At 41.9% G+C, this 22,362-nt stretch overlaps 1 protein-coding gene across 10 annotated transcripts in view; it reads right to left on the bottom strand.

Moving 5' to 3' along the window:
- The window catches only part of LOC112263501 (muscarinic acetylcholine receptor M4), a 156,268-nt gene that overhangs the window by 54,384 nt on the left and 79,522 nt on the right, over positions 1–22,362 (bottom strand). For 2 of the 10 annotated variants that reach the window (XM_024439874.2, XM_024439875.2), the window contains one exon: positions 11,526–15,939. The exons of the other annotated variants lie outside the window; for them this stretch is intronic. In XM_024439874.2, the coding sequence (XP_024295642.1) occupies positions 15,626–15,939 (314 nt within the window). In that variant the 3' untranslated portion in view covers positions 11,526–15,625. Of the gene's footprint in view, positions 1–11,525; positions 15,940–22,362 lie in introns of those variants that run through there. 10 annotated transcript variants of the gene reach the window in all.

The following is a 22,362-nucleotide window of genomic DNA, read 5'->3' as shown; positions in this document are numbered from 1 at the left end:
TCAGTAGCAGGGAGGTAAAGCAATCAGTGCAGGACACAGTTTGTATTTGATCTGCTTTTTTGTTGGCTTCCCACAAGGATTACTGGGTCATTAGCTTCCATAATCCCCCTGTGTCGACGTGGTCTCAAATTGGCCTATTTGAACCATGACACATCTGACAAAACAGAAGAGAAGATGTGAAAACACAGACACTATGTCGAAACAACTTGTGGTGGGAGATGAAGGGCTAGCTTTTTGGGAGCAGATCTGATCTATGAACAGATCTTCTGGGAACTGTAATCTGCTAATCACCAAATCAAGTATCTATGATACAAAGAAACAGACCCCATACCACTGGCTACATTGTTAGCCATTGGAAAACGCATTGGAGGTAGTTCTACTGTATGCTGGTGATATTCAGAAACCTAAAGCAGTATTGACATCATAGCTTCTCTACAGTAACATGTTAGTCTATGCAACAATGAACCGTATCCTCCTAAGCCACAGTATCTCATGATTTCTCTCTACAAACAATATGCCATAGATGTGACGTTTAGAAGGGCAGTTTTAATTTTTAGCTGTCAATCAACATTTGGATTAATAATCAATATTCTCTATTTTTGCATCCATTTGTCCTCTCACCACATGCGGGGCACACTGGATGTCTTAGTGCTTGAGCAAGATGCACAATGGTAATACCTGCACGTATGGAGGCATTTAGTCTTTTCAGAGAGTTCATCTTTTTTTCATGTGTGTGTTTATTGTGGGTTTGCTGCCGTAGTTCTGAAGGTTGTTTCAAACTAAAAGGTTTCCTCTGTGAATGAAATATTCTGCTGCTGTAAGGGTGCTGGTTGTTTCACAGCTGATAGTGCATCCTCTTCACAACTTATTACTCAGGCCTAGCGTTTGTTCAAAAGACAAAACATGTGTTGAAAAAAAGGAAATTCAGCAACTCTTGGAAGACATTGGAAAATGATAAAATAGCTTTTTTACGATATAAAACTGAAGCCAATGTGTTTCGGCCCTTGGCCTTCATCAGGGGTTTTCATGTGTAAGACTTTCCTCTTGCACAAAGAAACATATCAAGGATAGAGAGAGCTTTCACATGATTTAGCACAAGGAGAAAGGGAGAGTGAAGAGTGGGAAAATACAAGCTGCAGCGTGAAGAGATGAATTAACTCGCGAGGAAAGCATGAGGGCCTGGAGTCTGATGCTAGCAGCAAGCAACCAGGAACCAGTACAGAGAGATTTAGCACTGTGATGACAGGGGAGAATTTAGAGATACCACAGACAGCAGCATTCTGAATGATTGGATAATTGACTCAGTGATTTCAAGAGAAATTATACCCGTAAACATATGTGCTTTATCTAACAAATGATTCTTGATGTTGAAAATGAAATGTTGATGCCGGTTCAGGATCTTTTTTTCTGTCCCAGAAATAACTGAGCAAATTGTACCAGTAGCTTGAAAGAAGGCACAAAACGAACCATTATGTCAACAACCTTAAAATAGCTTGCACTGACAAAGTGTGAAGCATTTATTTCAGAATAATTTGTTTTCTTGCCAATGGTTGTAGTAAAGTACTTTAAAAGAACAGTACCAAAAGAGGGGGTATTATCTATAACTAAAATACTGAGATAAACGATCGTCAAACCAGTTCTATTCGTGTCCATCGGGTTTGAATGAAAGGTGGTATAAAATAAAAAACCCTGTGAAAGTCCTTGATATAAAAACGTGAGTGCCTTGACATTTCCTTCCCCAAAACATTCAGCCGGGGTCAGTGTGAAAAATACTTATCTGAAAGGTCTATGAAGCCTTAACCGAACTTCATAAAGCACGATATTTACGGAACATTTTGATGGTGTTGCAGAAAAGGCCACCAGCATTTCAGTGCCCTTTATACCCTATAACTTTATACATCTGCCCTTTAGGTCTTAAATCTCTACCTTTTACCACTTCCTCACCCTAAAAATATGACAGATGAAGAGCCCTTTATGGTTCTAGGGGTAGAACCTTTTTCCTAGTGTGTACGTAGGTGTACTGTATATGAAGTGCAAACTAATTATTATAATTATCAGCAATTATGTATATGGTGTCAAACGTTTAATTTAAATGAGAATGAAGTTATCAAGGACTTCTTGTTGCGTTGACTTTTACCTGTTGTATGTGGGACTTTAACAGTGGGTATCATAAGTTTTCGTCCCCTTGGATTTCCTCGCATTTTGTTATGTTACAAAGCGGGATTAACGGTAATAAAAAATATAACACCAATATACCTTGATTAGATAAGTATTCACCCCCCTGTGTCAATACAAGTCAGAGACAACTTTGGCAGTGATTACAGCTGTGAGTCTTCTTGGGTTAGTCTCTAAGAGCTTGCCGTGTCTGGATTGTGCAATATTTGCCCATTATTCTTTTTTTAATTCTTCAAGCTCTGTCAAGGTATTGGGGGTCATGGCTACACAGCAATTTTGAAGTCTTGCAATAGATTTTCAGATTTGCATGTGGCCTGCAGTTGTGAGGCCGATTGGACATACTGCCAAATCCTGTAAAACGACCTTGGAGGCTGCTTATGATAGAGTAATGAACATTCAATTTCCCTGGCAACAGCTCTAGTGGACATTCCTGCAGTCAGCATGACAATTTCACACTCCCTCAAAACTAAATACATCTTGGTATTGTGTTGTGTGACAAAAATGCACATTTTAGAGTGGTCTTTTATTGCCCCCAGCACAAGGTGCACCTGTGTAATGATCATGCTGTTTAGTCAGCTTCTTGATATGCCACACCTGTCAGGATTATCTTTGCAAAGGAGAAATGCACAGTAACAGGGATGTAAACAAATTTGTGCACAAAATAATATTTTTGTGTGTATGGAACATTTCTGGGATCTTTTTTTTTCAGCTCATGAAACATGGGACCAACACTTTACACGTGTAACCATGCCAGCCCAGGATTTCCACATCGGGCTTAGTTACCGCGAGATCGTCTGAGACCAGCCACCCGGACAGCTGATGAAACTGAGGAGTATAAATAAAGCCCTTTTGTGGGGAAAAACTCATTCTGATTCGCTGGGCATCACTCCCCAGTCACGTGAAATCCATAGCTTAGATGGGCCTAATTTATTATTTCAATTGACTGAATTCCTTATATATAACTCAGTAAAATCATTGAAATTGTTGTATGTTGCGTTGATATTTTTGTTCAGTATAGTTGAATCTGTGCTTGAAATTCAATACTTGAATGAGGGACCTTACAGATGTTGCGGGAAAGAGGAAGGGGGAGTCAATCCCTACTATTTCACACAGAGTGAGTCCATGTAATTTATTATGTGATTTGTTAAGCCAAATTTGACTCCTGAACTACAGTGATTTAGGCTTGCCTGAACAAAGAGGGTGATCACTTTAAGGGAGAAATGATCTACTTGATGCATAAGGTTATCTGACACCGAAAGATGTACGTTTGACTCAGTGACACAATGTTTAAATTTTTTTTTTAAAAACATGGATATATTGACATGATGCAATAGCTTCATTGATGCCCTGGCTTAAGAGTGTTCCACTAAAATGGCTAAACTGCATCATGAAATTGTTATCCTTCAAAGTTACGAAACAAAAGATTACATTCCCAGATGTCTTATTATATTACAGGACAGAAGCTTATGTTCTCATTCTATAAATCATTCCTTGAATAAATCGCACTTGCATTTATTAGTGAGGAAAAACCCCAAAACATATTTTACCTGAGAGACTTTGCACAGCCTTCTATACTTTATACATCTCCTAATAGCTGACCATGCCGATTGCTCTTCCGCTCTTCACTGATGCTCATCACCACCATGGCACCATAACATAAGACAGGTTTGCAGAACCTGATTGTCTCGAAACATCTGCTGATAAAATAGAAGTTTAATTCCCAGTGAATATCCATTAGACACGACTCACTAAAGCAGAATCTGACTGCAACGTGTCGTACACAATATGTAAATCTGTCATGTCCGAATGCATCGACACTGGTGAAGAGAAATAAATACTAGCTGCGGCAGATAGATACTAGTTGCGGAATACTTTTTTGCAAGGTTCTTTGCAGACTGGTTTTCATTAGACTGTGCCTCTGATGCATTGCATCGTTATTTGGAGAGAAAAAAAAGCCACCCAGCTTAACTGGATCGAGACGGTCTTAAAAGGGACGTGTCCTGTGCCTCGCAGCTTTAAATCCTCTCTTTCCTTCCGTTAAGCACACAGGTAATTTATTATCTCCTCCATGTAAGCATATGGCTTATACATAATGGTTTCTGGCTGATAATGATACATATTTTGTAAACGTGTAGTGAAAAAAAAAACCGAAATGCTAATCAACCCAAGTGGAATTTGTACATGTTGTGCCTCCGCAATGGAATTTTTTCAAAACCCTAGGACAACAAAATAGAACATCTGATAAAATCTGGTTTTCCGGGAAAATCCAAACGTGGTGTGGATTGGTCAGTCAAGAGTGAAATATGTATTGCTTAATCATCATTTTGTCAGAATTACACTGAAGGAGGTTGACCGCATGGGGAGTTATGGATAGACACTAACACCTCGGTGTTAAGGCTGTAAGGATTTGGCGTTAAGCTTTATGAGGTAATTCACCCAGAAAAGAGAGAACCATGGCTAAGTTATCTAGGATGGGGAGATTTCCTGCATCACGACACAGGTCAACAAACACATAAAGATACCACATGGATCAAGGTAGAAACTATGTGAGATGAGCTAGTTCATGTAGCCTGGAGGACAGTGCCTTTAGTGCCTTTTGTCCATCCTTTCTTCAACTACCACTCACCCCTCTATGTCTCAGTCCATTTGCTTTCTCTACCTCCCTCTCCTCCTCCTCCACTCCTCTCTGTGAACCTGCCCTAGAGCTGTCCTGTCATAGGCTATGTGGGTGAGTGGCAGTGTGGTAGATACGCTACATCTACCCAATAATTTCCATGGTTATATCCTTGTGTAAATGTTGGAGTTGGCTGGAATCTGAATCCTACAACATCTCTTTAATGTTCCGTTACTGACAAAGGATAGGTAATACATATCACATGGGCTTATTCTTAATTCCAACCTCTCCGTGTTAATTCCAACCTCTATAATTGTATTTATTCGTGCTCCTCCTTTCGCAGTCCCTTGCAACATAGTGGTGTGCCACAACACTGTCATGTTCCTTTTCTCTCGTGTTTCACCCAATGATATTATATCAAATACACCTTTCACGAGAGAAGGTCCCCTACTCCCCAGCCATTGTGAGACCTACCCACCTGCTATGCTTCACTCCAGTACATAGCAGCAGAGGCTCCGAGGAGGAGGAAGGGGAGGACCATTCCCCTCAGTGAAATTTCATAAAAATAGAAATATACTCCATTTTCTTCAGAGGAGGACAGCTAGCTTCCGTCCTCCTCTGGCTATATTGACTTCAATACAAAACTTGAGTGAACTGACATGTTGTCCATACAATCATAGAATTAGGATCAGAGAACAAAGTTAGTGTGTTGTATTGGGATTGCGCTACAGAGCATTATGGGGGTTCTATGTGTTGAGACGCTTGGTGACATTGTTGGATAGTTGAGCATTTTGGGGATATTATTCAATTCAAATTAGTTTTTTCAAATTACAGGAGACGGAGGAGGTATATTATAAATTGTTTTCAGAACTTTATTTTTGTGTCCAGTTTGTGCATGTTATTTAAATTTGCCTTGCTAACTTAGCTACCAGGGAGTGTGCAGTTTTCTCTGCCAGAATGGCCAACGCTGAAGAACCCCTTATATTCTCTGGGGTACACGGAAAATGTGGGAATTCAAAGCGAGGGTTGACCTCTGCCTGAGATCAGTTTCATGGAGAAGGATGAAAAGGTGAGGGCATTCAATACCAACTGGTATCAAAAGTATAGTTGGTTAACAGGGAGCCTTTCACCAAGCCGCCTGTATTGTTGGCTTTGCCTGCTTTTGGGAAAGTCTGAGCCTTGGTCGAAAGGTGGGTACAGTGACCTGAAGAACATCGATCGTTCAGTTAAACGATAAAAAGAAACGCAGGGAGCAAATGCCCAAATCAGATTCAAGCTTCTGGGAAAAAAGCTACATTGATTACGATGAAGGTCTGCGTATTCAAACTGCGCAACACAACGAGAAAGTAAGAAGAAACAGGGATGTTCTCAAACGGCTTATCAACACCACTGCATTTTGAGGCATGCAAGATTTTGCTTTTAGAGGACACGACGAGAAAGTTCCGCCAACAAGGGCAACTACAAGGAGCTTGCAGAGGTAATTGCACGTTACGATCATTTACCAGCTGAACATCTCAAACTTTCGACTGTATTTTCTGGGATGTCGAAAACAATTCCAAATGATTTGATCGCTTCCCTCGCATCATCCATTAAAAGTAAAAAATTAAAGAGAGAGGTTGACGCAGCTCATTTCCCCACGCTTTACACTTTCCTCTGGTATTAATTTAGCAAAGATAACACATAATCACTCAGGACAGACAAGTAAAACCTCCTGACATAAATGTTGCAGCACCCTAGGCTACACTTAAACATTTGAAATCTGACATCTCACAAACAAGAATATTTTTCAGTCTGATCAACTGTATACTAATAATAAGAGCAGCTGCATACAGACCATGAACCCTCTCCATCTGGTCAGGGTAAACTAATTGGTAACGTTATGTATTTATAGTCCATTTGTGTGTCAGGAGAAAATGTGAATGTGATCAAAGATAGTTTATATTCAAAATTGGGCTGGCTAGGGTGCCTATACGTTTGTAATCTAACTATTAACTGGAATTCATCAATAAACATAGTAGTGATGACAGATGTGTTTAAATGTTTTAGAAGGCCTACAGTTGCATATGTCTGCATGACGCAAACATGCATAAAGCAAGCTCAGCCCTGTGAGTTCTATTGTCTATCAGTTGTTGTCTATGTGTCTGGGTAGAAGAAATCCCCCTCCTAATCTAGTCTAAATATCATTTATATGAACAAATGGTAGCTGCAGTCAGACAGGGTTTTCATCCCCCTTGGGCCAGGAGTCTTTTTAAAAACCATGTGACTGGTTTAACTGGTCACATCATAGTCCGTAGAAAACCTTTTTTTAAACTTAAAAAAAAAAAAAAAGATTAATCATTGTCATACCTTATTTTATTTGACCTTTATTTAACTAGGCAAGTCAGATAAGAACAAATTCTTATTTACAATGACGGCCTACCCGGATGACGCTGGGCTAATTGGGCACCTCCCTATGGGACTCCCAATCACGGCCAGTTGTGATACAGCCTGGAATTGAACTGTAGTGACTGAGATGCAGTGCCTTAGACTGCTACGCCACTAGGGAGTCCAAAAGGGTATAGGGGTCAGAGTTTTCCTAGTTAGGTTAACATATAATGAAAAACTCCAGGCCCCAGGGGATAAAATTTGCCCCACCGCTCTGAGACCTATGGTGCCACCAGTTTGCTTGATGATGTCAGTTATCAGGTATGTGGATGATCAGGGCTTTATTCAGGAACGTTTCTTGGGCTACTTTGAAGTGTCAAGTGGGCGAGATGTGCAGGTCTGTGTTTGATTTGATGAATTTTGAGATGTCGGAGTTTAACATCAGAGAAACTTGTCCAAACCTATGATGGCGCAGCTGTAATGGAATGTATCTGCTATTTATATTTACAGCTAAGTCCCCTCCTGTTCCCTGATTAAGAGGTGATGACTACTCCACTCCACTACCATTGTCAACTCTCTCCTGACATGAACTGAAGCCACATCCCACGTGCCCACTCATCCACTGGCACATTGTATGTTTCCCCTCCACACACTGTGAGAACCCCTATTCATTTTCTCTCATTACTGTATGTAGAGTCAATCACATACACAATCACATTATTACACAATGATTTTACTCCTTGCTTGGACTAATTCATTCGTATCTCTTTTGTCTACCTGTGTAGTGTGTTGTGTTATTGTTCTGGGTCCTCCCAGTCAAATCTTGTACTGCACTGGTCAAGCCTCTGAACACCTCAACTCATGCCTCCTACCCTCATTCAATCACTGCTGTAATCCCTTTCCAACACGGTGTAAGTAGCCCTCTCATTCCCATTCCCCATAATATTGTACTATACCTGTCTTTATTAAATGCTTTAGGTCAAATAATTAGTCTTTGATGACATTTTGAAACACTTTGTCGTCTCCGTGCGTTCCGCTCCTATGCCCGTGGGTCTCCCATCCTCTTCAATGTTTCAAGTCACCAGCCTCCACTGGTACATAGTATACTCTACTACCCCAGTTGTTGCACAATGACCTGTATTTCCTCAGCACAAAATTGTATGTAGTAAATGTAATACATTATTATGATTTGTGCTTTGTGTCCCTTTATTATGTACCGTAATTCATACAACAATAAAGCACACTTATTACATCAAAATCACACTACTTGAAGCTAGAGGGAAGATTTACACTAATTTAACAAAGCAGATAAGCTTGAATGCATATGAGCGAGAGAGAGAATAAGATAACGGCCCTTACGCTCAATAGACCATTAACAATTAATCTCACAAAAAACCTCAGTGTTCTGTGATAGTTCATGCATTGGAAAGATAATGATGATTCAGGGGATCATTATGAGATGGCTTTGCTGCTCCTCGTTGTGTGAGGACAATGAAAATGAATCGGGGACAATCCCTGACTAGTTCTGGTGCTCAACTTCCCCTGTAGTAGTAAGGGTAGACATTTAGTGGTGTAGCTTTAACAGCATTAATTCTTCTACCGGGAACAACGTAGCTGCAGCAAAGCCGGCTGGTGTGCGTGTTTGTTTGTTTCTAGGACAAACTCCACACCCAAACTCCAAGTCCTAATGCGGTATTCTGTCTTCATGTTTACTCTGATTTAAAAAAATGTGGCCCCAATTTAACCAAAAAAGGGGAGCATTTAGGAGCTGATATTTTTTTTGCATCAATCTTTTTTTGTTGCAACAGTTAATTCATTTGGAGGGGATCTGAGGCTAAAAGACAGTCGAGCACTTTGTCTCCGTAGTCTTCCTATGAAATTGGGATGTTAATTAGTTATTTGCCCATTGCATGCGTTACTTGAGCATGTTATGCATGCTTATACGCTTGAACTCATTAAAGATAAGATCGATAACTAAAGTAGTGAAAGTACCTGGTGTCTTTGTAGACACACCAAGTGAGGAGTTCACCCGAACATCCCCAGGCCCCACTTATGGAGCGGTGGAGTATGGGTAATGGCTTCTTTCTCCCATACCACCTCTGAGGACACACATCATCCACCCTGCTACCCTTTCTCCTGAACGGTAGGTGCCCTCCTAGAACTGCCTCGCCAAATTGGATTAATTAAAAGCATTGCTTTGAAGTGCCAGCCTCTTATTCACAGGAGACATGGCAGGGGGGCGGAGGGGCATGCAGAAATTATAATGGGAGTGGAGAGACCATGGGTGGGGTGATAAGAGGGAGGAAAGAGAGCATCTATGGAACAGTGGGGGGAGGTGGGAAGGAAGAGGGCAAGGAAGCAAGAAGGAAAACTTGAAGAGGGAGAGCAACAGAGAAAGGGGGAAAACAAAGAGCGAGGAAATAAGTGGGAGGAGGCCTTTCTCTTCTAAAAACTTCCTACTTTGTGGCAGTATTTCCCCAGAGCACCTGGCATACAATTAAACACATCGACTCCCCTCACTGAAGCCTCTCCTCGTCAAGAACATTGAGCAGCCACTGCAGATGGGCCGCAACTCAGAGTTGGACTCCCGGGAGAAAGTTTTGGGGCTGGAAGATGGCTACTGCAACAAGACTGGTGTAACTTGAGCTTCAGCATCCAATTAGTTCCGCCACCTATCTGACTCAATATCCTGGTGATTGCGCTGGATCAGAGGCTAGTCTGTGTAGGTGCTTCAGAGGGAGTATCCATTCACAAGAGGAGCATACTGTAGTTCTGGAAGTTCTCTGTTCTCTGCCTCCTGCACCTCAGCTAAATTCAGTGGCAAAGGGAGGGATTGTATGGGGAATCAGACTGGCTAGGCCAGGTCCTATCCACAGTCACTTCCAACAGCACTCTCCATGGTAATTTATAAAGTTAAGTGCAATGCTTTCATCAATTTCCCCAGGTCTAGTTTCCATCCATTTACACCGCTGTGTAATCCTACCAGTTGATATAGAGGCACGGCTTTGTTTGTTTGTTTTCCCGCTACCTCTTTGCACCGGTCTGAATCTTCATCTCGAGTGTAAACACATACAGCCTCAGTTGTTCAGGTGGGCCAACACTAGATAACACTCGCCCTCTTCAAACCCCCAGGGTGTCCATGCGTCAGATCATAGTGGGACCTTTTTTTGCCAGATCTGATACAGCAGAGCAGCGACTGTGAGTAATCCAACGATTCGGTTGATTTTATATCTTTCCCCCTGAGTAGTTATCAAGAAAATATGAATAATTCAGCAGATTAGATATAGTTATCCTTTTAGTTGGAGTAAAAAACAAAAAAGGTTGCAGTTTCATGATAATAAAAAATAAAAAAAATTCTCAAGGAGGAAATGATTCTGGAAGACATGAAAAACCCCAAGCGGGAAACAATCCTAATATTATTTTCATTTTAATTGCTCTCGTTATTTTTGCTCAATGCCTTGCTAGCCAAAAGTGAGTCTTTCTGTAGGAGGGGATGTGGGTTGTTTACCAGAAACAGTTGCCATGAATAAACCTACAAAGCTCCACAAAGATGATAAAAATAAATGGAGGAAGCAAAATACCCACAGAAAGAATTAGTTCCATCTAACGTTAGTACTAGGTCCAAGCTCTCAAGAGCAGGGAGTCAGTCTTGAAGATCCTGTGCACAGTATTCTGTACTGTGAACATGACCACCTCCAATGACAGTGCCTTGTTCAAATTTACTAAACACAAAATGTTCAGGGATTATAAACAGCTGGCAGGATATATTGCCGTAGTGCTATCAATTAATGCATGAATTATACGATACATTCTCTTGAAATTATCATACTATAAAATAGCACGGAGGGAGACGATGACAAAGTTTCAAACAGGTCATAACAGCTCACCATGTAAGGGGACCACTAGATGGAAGGAAAATGTATGATTTCGTCTTTCACCCTGGAGAAAAAAAAAAATATATTTTTTATCGTTTCTTAGCTTCACATTTTTATTTGTTTATGATCAACATGTATTTTCTAGGATCTTTGGTGTTCCAACACCCCTTAGTTGCACATTGACTACTGTCATATACTGCGGTTTACCCTTTAAAAGTAGATAGAAAACCACTTCAAATCACAATCTCCTACAAAAAAACAGGCACACTGAAGACACTTCCTTGTTGAGTTCACGTACACTCAAGAGATCACATATTGACACACGTGAGAAAAAGACACCATTGTGAGTCAGTGACAACAGAACAAATACACTCATGACCTTTAGAATTTCCCTGAAAGTATTCATATAGGAAGCTCATTATCCTCAATTTATAAACACATTTCAGACTTAAATATATATATATATAAAAACAGATTTGATCCAAATTTCAATCATATCCAGAAGGTCACAGACATTTTTATTCTGCTGCACAAACATGAATATCAGCTGTATGAAAAAATGACAGTGTAATGCCTTGACAACACTGAGTTTTGTGATGATCTGTGAACAGTGCAAAGCGTTAAGTAAATACGTTGAGTATGTGATGTGATTACATATTGCCCTTAAATTGCACAGAAAATCAAAAAACACGGGTAGTCGCAAAACGTCTTGGGCTGTGGAGAACTGAATGTGGCGATTTCTACTGTATATACCGTAGTTCCACTATTTAACTATGGTTCTTGATTGAGTTTTGAACTGATGCGCACGCTGGCGGATTATTGTGTGTTGGCGAACTGAGGAATAAAGAGCACAGATAGAAGGTGAAAGCCGAAACGGATGAGCTCATCTAACGCAATGCTGCATGAGCATCAAGGGTGACCAAATCCAACGCTGCTCTTTCGCTCACTGCGTTTTCCCTCCCACTTCAAACCCAGCAGGACCGGAGCCCACAGGGAGCAGCTGTTCAGCTCTCCTGCTCCACCTCACCCAACAGTCACCCATGAAGCCACTGTAAGCTCCTGTCTTCTGATTTAGAACACATCCTTTTCCCCATTAGCCCTCTTGACCAACAGGACACTAGAATGCAGTCCATCATATCCTCTTCAAATACAATAGAAAACAGGTGAAAGAAAACAGTACATTCCACCCGTTCAAAAACAAAACAAATAAGAAAAACGCGAGATGAGTGTGCTCAAAAAAAGAAATAAAAAACGTGGGAAACAAAAGTGTCAGGCTGTCTGCTCCAGTTTCCAAAGGGGGGGGGTCTTTTCAGGAGCAGAGTCTGACAGATCTGGGTTAGCCTGAACCATTCTGATGCCTGATGTGTCTCTTGGTTTGTCTGTCGCAAACACTTTCCCGTACACCCTTTTCTACTACCCAGATCACTCTGATATCCAACCCAAGAACTGTAAATGAGACTCCGGTCTTCCTGCTCTTTCCAAGGGTCGATGGTTAGAAGTTGTTGTAAACAGATGATTTATGTATAAAATCAGAATGGTATTGTCCCTCATGGATCATACGCTAACATTAAACAAATTAATGCTGGAATAATAAGCATATATTTGTCCAAATCTAATTTCACTCTGAGTCTGACGCTATGAGAGGTAATCTAGTATTCCCCATAACCTTACAGGAGTCATTACAAGCCATAATGGGATCAATTATTATTATTTTTTTTTTTAACCTTTATTTAACTAGGCAAGTCAGTTAAGAACAAATTCTTATTTTCAATGACGGCCTAGGAACAGTGGGTTAACTGCCTGTTCAGGGGCCGAACGACATATTTGTACCTTGTCAGCTCGGGGGTTTGAACTTGCAACCTTCCGGTCCAACGCTCTAACCACTAGGCTACCCTGCCGCCCCATTGAGGACAAATTCAAATGAAGATCGGCACAGTACAAGTGAGTGGTCAGTCATAGAGTATCGGAAAACACTGGGAAGACAATTTCACAATCGGATAAACGAATGAACAAAATATATTTATCGCTTTGACAATCGTCCTGAAGTTGTTTGTCGTCAGATCAGCATATGAACCGACAAATGGTGCATTGCTCTCCTAGAAGTGATCTGAACAACAGAGATAGACAGTGCTGCTGCAGGGTCACATGACTAATGCAACTCTGGTTAAATTTATATGAAAAAAAGATTATGATCAACCTTACGTTATTGCTTCAGTTGGCATATCTTCTATAACCATTATCTTTCTAAAACATAAATAAACCCAACAGATACAACAGATACAATCACAATATACACAATACATAGAGAGACAGATATAAGCAGTGCAAGTTGGCTGGACCAACAGTGGCTGAGAGACAAAAACCTGTTCATAATGCGTAACTTTTCACATCCAAATATCAAAAAAGTAACCCATTCACCATGGAGCTGCAGTAAGCACTTCCGAATTCATTAATTCAACACAGTTTCTTTCACTGTCACAACCGACCACCTTGATAGGAAAAACAATAAATAAAATGTATTCTTTTTTGCAGATTACTGTTTAAAACCAGTTTTAAAAAGGACTAAGAACTGACCAAGCCGTTTGAAGCACAAAGTCCATTCAACCTAGAGAGCTTTGCCCCTATGGTGACTCGGAATGCTATCAGCACCACCGCCCCTGTGCACCTCCAACTGCCTCTCTGTCACAACGACACAACCCCCAAGGCACCGGGACGGCTCGTGGGAGGCAAACAGGCCATTTTTAAAGAGAGCCTTCCGGATGCATCTCCTTTTCAAATTCCATTTAGCCTTAAAACTGGGCTCAACATACCACAGTGGACCTAGAGAAGGAATCCTACTGTATAAAAGACAACCATCACAAAACATGGGCTGACCGTTTTAAATCGTAGAAGAGGATACACTATTATCGAAATGCTTCACTTCAAATACTTGGCACAGCATTTAGGTGTTTCAAAACGCGTTTCGAAGTTACAAGGCTGCGGATCTAGGGCTCATGATCTTACATGCCAGTAGTACATCTGTACTGTACCCTGTTATTATTACATCAACCTTTGAAATACATAAGTCATGCTGTTTGTTTTCTTTTCCCGGGTACAGATTAGCCATTGTCACACACACACCCGACTGCACACTGCACACCAGATACAGGCATCACACTGGGGAGAAAAGAGTAATGGTATTATCTGGCCACTGTCTGGGAGCAAAGTCTTGTAATGCTACTAGGTTCGGCTTAACGAAGGATCGGCAATATTTGTCGAAGGATCGGCAATATTTGTCATCAACTATATGGTCGAGCTATTGTGACGCACTATTTGAACTTTACAAATCAAAACCGCGCAGCTTAATCAGTAAGGCAGTATCAATATGTTGAAAAGAAGTCTAAATGAGAAGGAGGTTATGATATCATAAATAAGCAACAACAACAAAAAAGGAGTCGGGAACTATTTTGTCATTAACAGCGCACAGCGATAATATCGAATATTGTCTATATTTGGAGTAGCATATTGTGGAATCGGTCTCCCTAAATATTGCCCAACCCTAAATTCTACTTTGTAATGTAATTCTGCTCTCCTATGTAGTACAAGAAATTCAAAGTTATCTTGGGTCAACTACATCTTTGCGAACCACTAATCAACCATGACGACTATAACGGAAGAATTAAACGTTTTGCAACCACAAAGGGTGACATAGAACATCCTCTCTCTCACACAATAAAATATAATTCATAGACATAAAAAAAACAGATACAGTCATCCAGGTTCACAATCAAATTGTATCAATGTGATTGGTTAATAAAATGTGCTTCTACTCAGCATATCAGCTTCTTGCTAATAGTGATCAAGAGCCTTAACATGTTTTGCAGAAAAAGTAATTTGATCATGGAATTTGGTCCTAGATGGCCTTTGAAAACCACCGATCTGAACCCTGATTGTAAAATAATCACTCAGGTCCACCTCCCTCCGATAGAATGGTCAAACTGTAGCTTTGGATTCTTGCACTCAATTGAGCAATGACACAAGTCTCAAACTGAAGTCAGGGCATGGAAAATAACACCACATCCAAGGAAGAGACCAAGCCTAATCCTAGGTTGAAGATAGGTCTCATCCAGCCTACTTTTGGATAGAAATCAGGACATGCAATGGAAGAGTAGGATGAAGTTTTAAGTGCCTCATTTCATTGTTGGGATTGGAAGCCTCCAGAAAAACCAGTAGTCAATGTAATAAGGCTAGAGGAAGGAGAGTCTTCTAGGTAGAGATCAGATGGATATGGAAAGCACATGACCATCTATTGACTGTAGGGGTCTCCATGGTAACTGGCACTGTAGCTGTTGTTGTCGAGAGGGGAGACAACAGGGGACAGGGTTGAAGAAGAGGAGGAGGAAGCAGAGGGGGAGTGTAGATCTAGATCATCGACAAGTCCCACACCCTCAAACGCATCGTCTGTGTCCATAGGGGTCCCATCGGCCCCCTCCTCCACCCCAATGGGCCCCTGAGGGCTGAGATGAAAAGAGACTGATGTACTGGAAGGGGAGAGGTGCTACTGTCCTGCTATGGGCCCCACAGAGGGCTCTAACAGGAAGGCTGAGCTCTCACCCAGCTACATGCTCTGGTGGGTCAGAATACGGGTGGTGGGCTCTGTGAACGACAGAGTGCCCCGGTGGGGCGGAGAGAGGGACGTCCAACCATCACCACCACCCTGACCCCTGCCCTGGGTGCCTCTGTCCCCACCCGGTGCCTCTGTCCCAGTCTGGGAGCCGCGGTGGATGCGGTGGCTAACGATGATGCTGTTACCGAAGCTGCCCATGGTGGTGCTCTGCTCCCTCTGGACCACGGCCGTCATACCACCCTCAGCGATCAGCCCACGGAGCTGAGAAACGGCGTCCTCCCCACTGCCCTGGTCTTGAGATTCCCCTGGGCGGGGAGGGGGAGGAGGAGGAAAAGACATGGAGAGCTTGGTAACACATACAGTAGAAACAGTCACATTCATTTCCTCAATGTTGGATTCACTTCATTACTGAAGCAAAAACATGTTGGTTCGCAATGTTCTACTCGCTCAACATGTTGTTTGCGCCTAACGACACACACATGAACAACAAACAATTTCCACTTTTTACACAGATGTATGTCCTCTGCTTGGCGGTTGAGAAACTGCCTCCATAACTGTAACCAGACAGTATAAACTATTTGAGGGAAGGTGGAAGTGGCAGGCATGACGTGATGGAGGTGGGCCTCTTCGCTGTGATTTGGCACGGAGCGGTGATATCCGCGCTAGCCCTAATGATGGCCACGTTACCTGACAGGGGAAAAATATAGGTAATTAGAAGGCAGGCTAATGTCTTAGTGTCCAACTAGCCTGGCTAAATCCACTCCTAAAACAGCGTTACCAGTCTGCTCTAGCATCTAGCCCCTACAGTAATACCACATACAGTAATCATATTAGTCGGGCAGCTGCTGTTGGTGCTGAGTTCAACTTATCTCAATCCCCTATTGAAAGGAAATCAAAGATTATTTACCGAGCCTAAAAAATATATTAAGCAACATCTCGGAGGAAGTGCAGCCAAATAAATGTTTGAAACTAGACAGCCGTGTACTGTAACATCAGTGGAGTATGAATAGAGTGAGACATGATGCAACTCAAGTGTTACGCCTATCTGTCAAGCACACATGGATATTTGGCTTTGCCACAACGTGATTGGCTGTTCATACCCATGATTTCAAAAAATATATATTCCTCTACAGGCAAAAAAAAAACTGTATATGAAGATTACTGAGCGAACGTCGGCAGCCTAAATGTTTTGCAATCGCACTTAATGTGATGCGGGGAATGAAAATGAGAGTGAGTCGGCTGCCTCTAGCGATGCATGGAGAAGCCAGACTGACAGATCAGAGTACTGGGCGTTATCTGTCAGTCACGGACTCTCCCGGGACTCTGCAAAGAAATTCATATTGAAATCTGTGTCAAAAACAAAGCCACAGTCAGAAGCACACAAGTGCAGTACCATAAGGTGGAAACACGGCAACTTTAGCGTCCAAAACTTCAGGCTTTCAGGATATGAACATAGTCCTTAAAAAATATATATATATTATTGTACTTATGGCTGTCCCTTCTACTGAAAACAGGAGGCATCTGCATTGTTGTTTTTGTCAGGCGCTAAATTGTTGGGAATGTGTCAATTTGGAAGAGTGAACACAGGCTGTATGTTTTTGTTCTTCATTTGAATTGGGCTCCAAGCAACCATAAAAGTTTATGAACAATGGTATTGTACCGTTATCTGCAGAATTACACTGGGTGTGCCAACAGGACAGTGGCCCTGGCAGTGCCCTAATTCATATGGATGAAGCTACAACTGTAAATTGGAAGAACATTCAAAAGAGCTACTGTTTACTATGTACAATATTATTTTTCGCACCGTGTTTGCTGGCAAGTCACATCCACTCCACAGTTTATGGCTACTGTATTCACTACGCACATTACAATAATTTGTGGTCTATAGATCATATTCCTTAGAGTGTGAGAAATGTGTGAGCGTTGACAACTGGGCTGTAATAATCCCAGCCGTAATAATGCTCTGTTGCCCCTACAAGGGGGAGGGCCATTAACGGGTTTAATGAAGGGGAGAACATGAGGGAGGAAGAGGGAGGCCTCCTCCCTCCGTTTCCTCAGTCCCAGAGATAAGGAGACAGTGAGTACTGACAATCTTCTCAGACAAGGACCAAACGTATTTATCACAGCCAACCACCCCTGTTGACTGACTGGTCTTGCTAATGATGTGGTGGTAGAACGGTGTTGAGATCATAGATAAAGAACTGAGATGACCTCGTGTGTGTTTTCTCTGACTCACCTGGAGCTACATTATGTCTCCTTTATGTCTCCTATTTGGCAGCTGTTTTGCTCTCAGGCAAAGATTGTCTTGACTTTTAACACTATTTTGTGGCATATAATGACCCCACAAATGCCACTCAAATTGAGATAAGATTGTATTTACACTGAGAATCAGGTGTGAGGAGGAGGACTGGATGGGGTTACCTGGGTTAGCCAAGGTGGTGCTGGCCTCTGAGAAGGCCTCGGCTGACAGAGACGGTGCCGTCTCTGTGCTGCTGCCTGGATGAAGGTCCCTTACGTGTCCACCAACTCGGGGAGGAAGGAAATAAACGCAGCACATGTTGAGACCTTGTTCGCTGGGAGAGAATGTACATTTACCTTTCCTTTTATACGGTTTAGAAAACATGCGTGCCTTGGTGACGCCGACAGAATCTTGTGTTCGACATGTAAGAGGAAAACTACATCCAGTCAGATTACAACCGTTTACCCAGGTAAACATTCAAACTCATTCAAATCCTCCAAAAACAAGCTCATTGTGAAGGGAATTCTTCAAGGTGATCTGCACCAAAAAGTAAATGCGTCAATGAGATGGATCTGTACTGAGTGTAGTACCCCGTACAATGATATATTTGTAGAAATATAGACTTACTCCGACTGAGAAACCTGTGCTGTGTTTAACCATGTCCCTGAAACATGTTTCCTAAAGAAATGTGTAGTCTCAGGGAGGGGGAGAGGAATCGGATTAGTGCAGTATTTTGTTGCTCCATCTGCGAGGTGGAGAGATGAAAGCCTGCATTGGGCGGCTGCCGTCTGCCGATGAGGAGAGCGGGTGAGGATAGTAACATTTTAAGTCTCTCATATGCAAAACTGGACTAGGAACAGTTTCTCCTATACATGTTCTCTCATACCTCCAAAATCGTGGATATCTGATTGTGACATCAAAGGTGAATATTGCTGTGACTATTTTCACCTCCAGATCCAATCAAACCAGAGACTGACAAGGCTAGGGGATTATACCGAAACTCGCATGGCATCAGGGAATTGGATATAAGACCTGCCAGTGGGTGGCATTCTATCTGACTGTTCGACACCACAAGGCCAGAGGCTGCGTGAGTAGCACTCTCAATGTCAGTCACCTGTCCACCTGCTAACTGAACTGCAGAACCTTTTTAGAGTGGACGTTTTCCCACAGTATGAACTTGACAGGTACAAATGCATTTAGGTTTTCACCTTAGAAGGGATGACAGGACGTTTTCAGTGATGGATTCCACCCATATACCTTAACGACGCCTCCTCTTAATAAGTAGATGACAGACGAGCCTTGGTTGGTTAACCACAAAGAAAAAAATGTATGTTCAGTACAAAAACTATATGGTGACGTTTCGGACCTAAGATTATCCTCGTTCAAACCATTCTCACCCCACACATATACGGTATAACCTGTGTAATTACACGCTTTTCAAAAAACTGAAAGTTTCCAGTCATTAAACTGGAGGGGTTTCTTGACGACCCAGATAGTAAATGGTAAGTCCTGGGTGTCCTCAATTGCTACTGTTGATTAGTCAAATATCCTCAGTCTATTCTCCATATCCCCATCGATCAGCGGGAGGCGCCATTTAAATCCTCTTCGGTAGAGTAAGAGAACGTCTGCTTTATTGCTCTGCCCTGTATCATCTCCCAAGCGTGGCCCCAAAAACACAGAAGGTGTTGAGGGAACGTTTCCTCCGTACCCACACGGCCTCTATTGGCACATCAGAGGACCAGCGCTGAGCATTTCCTGTAGTCTCTCCGACTCTCCCGCTCTCTCTCTCTCGCTCGCTCTCAGTGGGATAAATGATCATTTGGCCTCATAATGCAACTCAGGCGCTTTAGCTTCATCGCTGTCCTGACAAATTGATTGCGTCTGATTTACCTGATCGGGCTCTCCGAAGTGTGTCGCTGCCTTAATGAAAGCAGGTGGGAAGTGTCACCTTGTGTTTAATACTCTCCTCTGCACAAAACACAGGGTGTCAGAATGGCTGGAGGGGACTCGACTCAAACGGAATCTTGGCTAAAGTCACTTTGCCAGGTGGGTGTAACAGAGATGCTGGTTGGTTTCTTTCTTGGGGATCATTCGGGAATACGATAAATCAGAGCTACTTAACTAAAATGACATTTTAGGCCTTGCACAAAAGTGAAAGTAAGACGCTGGGCAAGAGTCGTGCCGAGTGTTCTTTGAGCCAGCTATTCTGCCAAGGCATAAATAGGGTAGGTTTGTAATGACTCTTATTATCATAAAATGCGATCATCCTCTCACAACAGTGCTGCTAATCCATTTCAAATGAACATGTCGAGCAATGTTTGAATACAACCTGCTGAACAAGAGTTGGGCCTGAGGAGTGTGCTGTTCAATGCGATATGCGGAGGCGTGTTCCCAATGCCCGCTCTATCCAACAGCAACACTCCATCAGGCATGCACTGGAGAGAGCTGCTAAAGAGTCACTTAAGGCATCACAGCCGTGGAGATGCTGATTGGTCAAACCAGCCAGCGCACAGTATGTGGATGGATGATTCAGATCCGAATGATACGTAAATATAATTTCCCATTGCACCAGGCCCATTGGGACTATTTTGACCTACAGTCAATTTGCACACACCAGTAATATTATGATGAATTAATTCAGGTTTTAATCATTAAAAACCTTTTCTTTGTGATGAGTAATATTGTACCTCCATAATTTGCATACAATACCTCCATCTACCACTGAAAACTCCTTGGATGATATATATCAGATAATATTAGATATTATGAAACCTAACTTCAGGTTTGGTTAAGGAAGTAGGCATCATGTAAGATTCTCTTACAGCGTTTCACCTCCAGTGTTTCTTATATAAGAGGGACTCAAGTCTTTTTTTTATGGGAAGGAAAACACTCCACTTCAAGAAATAGGCCCATTTCCACTGGAGAGTAGCGGCGTCTGAGCAGTCAACTTTTGAAGGGCGGCGGGTCGGAGTCAAAACAATCAACCTTAATTACCGCCGAACTCCTGAACACCTGTCAAAAGAATCCTCTCGTAGCTCAACCTGCATGACGAGGACCATGGCAGAATGAACAGACACGGTCAGAACTGGTTCCAAGTGAGGTACAGTTTGTACACTCCTACATACAGCACAGTGTCTCTCTATCTCCTTGCTATGCTATATAACCATTATACCAGTCATCGGTACATTAACAACAATAGGGGAGTAGAAACAGAGATAAATGATAAGTGCCGGATATGATTGGACGAAAGGTGAAAGGCCCTTGATCGCAAAGGCTTGGCATGAGAGCTTGCTTTCGATTCCTCGCCAGGTGTTTGTTTCAGTCATTCATTTGTAATGAGTATAATGGGAGGTGTGGTAATGCTCTCACAACGTAATGCCTCGTGTACAACATTCCAGCCAAGCGGAAATGGACTGTGGTGCTCTGTTTGTGGATACGGACTCTTATGGAATTGAGTCTAAAACCCCTATAGTAGTACCTTAAAAAGGCCCAGACACACAAAAGTAGACCATGCAGGTCTCATTTTCTCTGATAGCGCTCACTTTCCCAGATGTGCCACTGGGAAACAAAGACACAGTCATGAAAATTATATTTCAGTGCCCCAAGAGAGACGTGTTTTGGATGAGACCCAATATCACAACATCTATTTCTGTGATCTGTTACTAAGACAGTTAATGCAGAGATATTGGGTAATTGGTATTGCTATATTACCACTGGGACAACAGAAAAGTAATGGTCCACTTCACCTGACTTTGGAACCAAGGGCAATTCAGAGGTTAGTCTTAAAGGGCAATTTCACTTCTTTTTAAATTGTATTTATTTTTTACTTCACATTGATTATGTCCAGCACCACCTCAACATCAACATGTGAAAATTGCACCTTTCTGTTTTGTAGTAAAAAAAGAGAGGAAGTATAAGTATTTCCAAATGACATCATTGATGTGCATCATGTGATTTTAACCAATTATGAGTAGGCATTGCCTACTAATTGGTTGATGATGTCATTGGAAAGACAGAGGAATATTCCTCTATCTTTTTTTACCACCAAATATAGAAACACGGCATTTTCACATACAGTATGGTGATGTTGGGGTGGTGCTGAAGATGACAAATAGGAAGTTGAAAAATTGTGAAATGTACCTTTAATTAACTAAATAAGTATTTGCTTCCTGTAGCCAGGTTCTGTATAAGCCTTTAGTGCATGCCTTTGAGGTCTTTGTTCTGCTCTGTATGGAATGAGGTCAAGGAGGTTGTTAAGACTGATTGCAATTAGGTTAAGTCTTAAATGCAAAATGAAAAGGATTCTATAAAAAGTGAATTCAATTATGACGCTACTAATTTGCCAGGTTGTATTTCCTGACAGCAACGAGGAACAAATTCCCCATTCATGAAAAAACACAGCCATTGTAGAAATGCACTGAAACAGAACAGCAGAAAGTGTTGTGCAGTGAAATGGAAACCTAGTTGTGAATTCAGTGATGGGGTGATC

This window comes from Oncorhynchus tshawytscha, linkage group LG12 (genome assembly GCF_018296145.1).
Source record: "Oncorhynchus tshawytscha isolate Ot180627B linkage group LG12, Otsh_v2.0, whole genome shotgun sequence".
Classification (NCBI taxonomy): Eukaryota; Metazoa; Chordata; class Actinopteri; order Salmoniformes; family Salmonidae; genus Oncorhynchus; species Oncorhynchus tshawytscha.
This window is presented reverse-complemented; position numbering and strand designations above follow the sequence as displayed.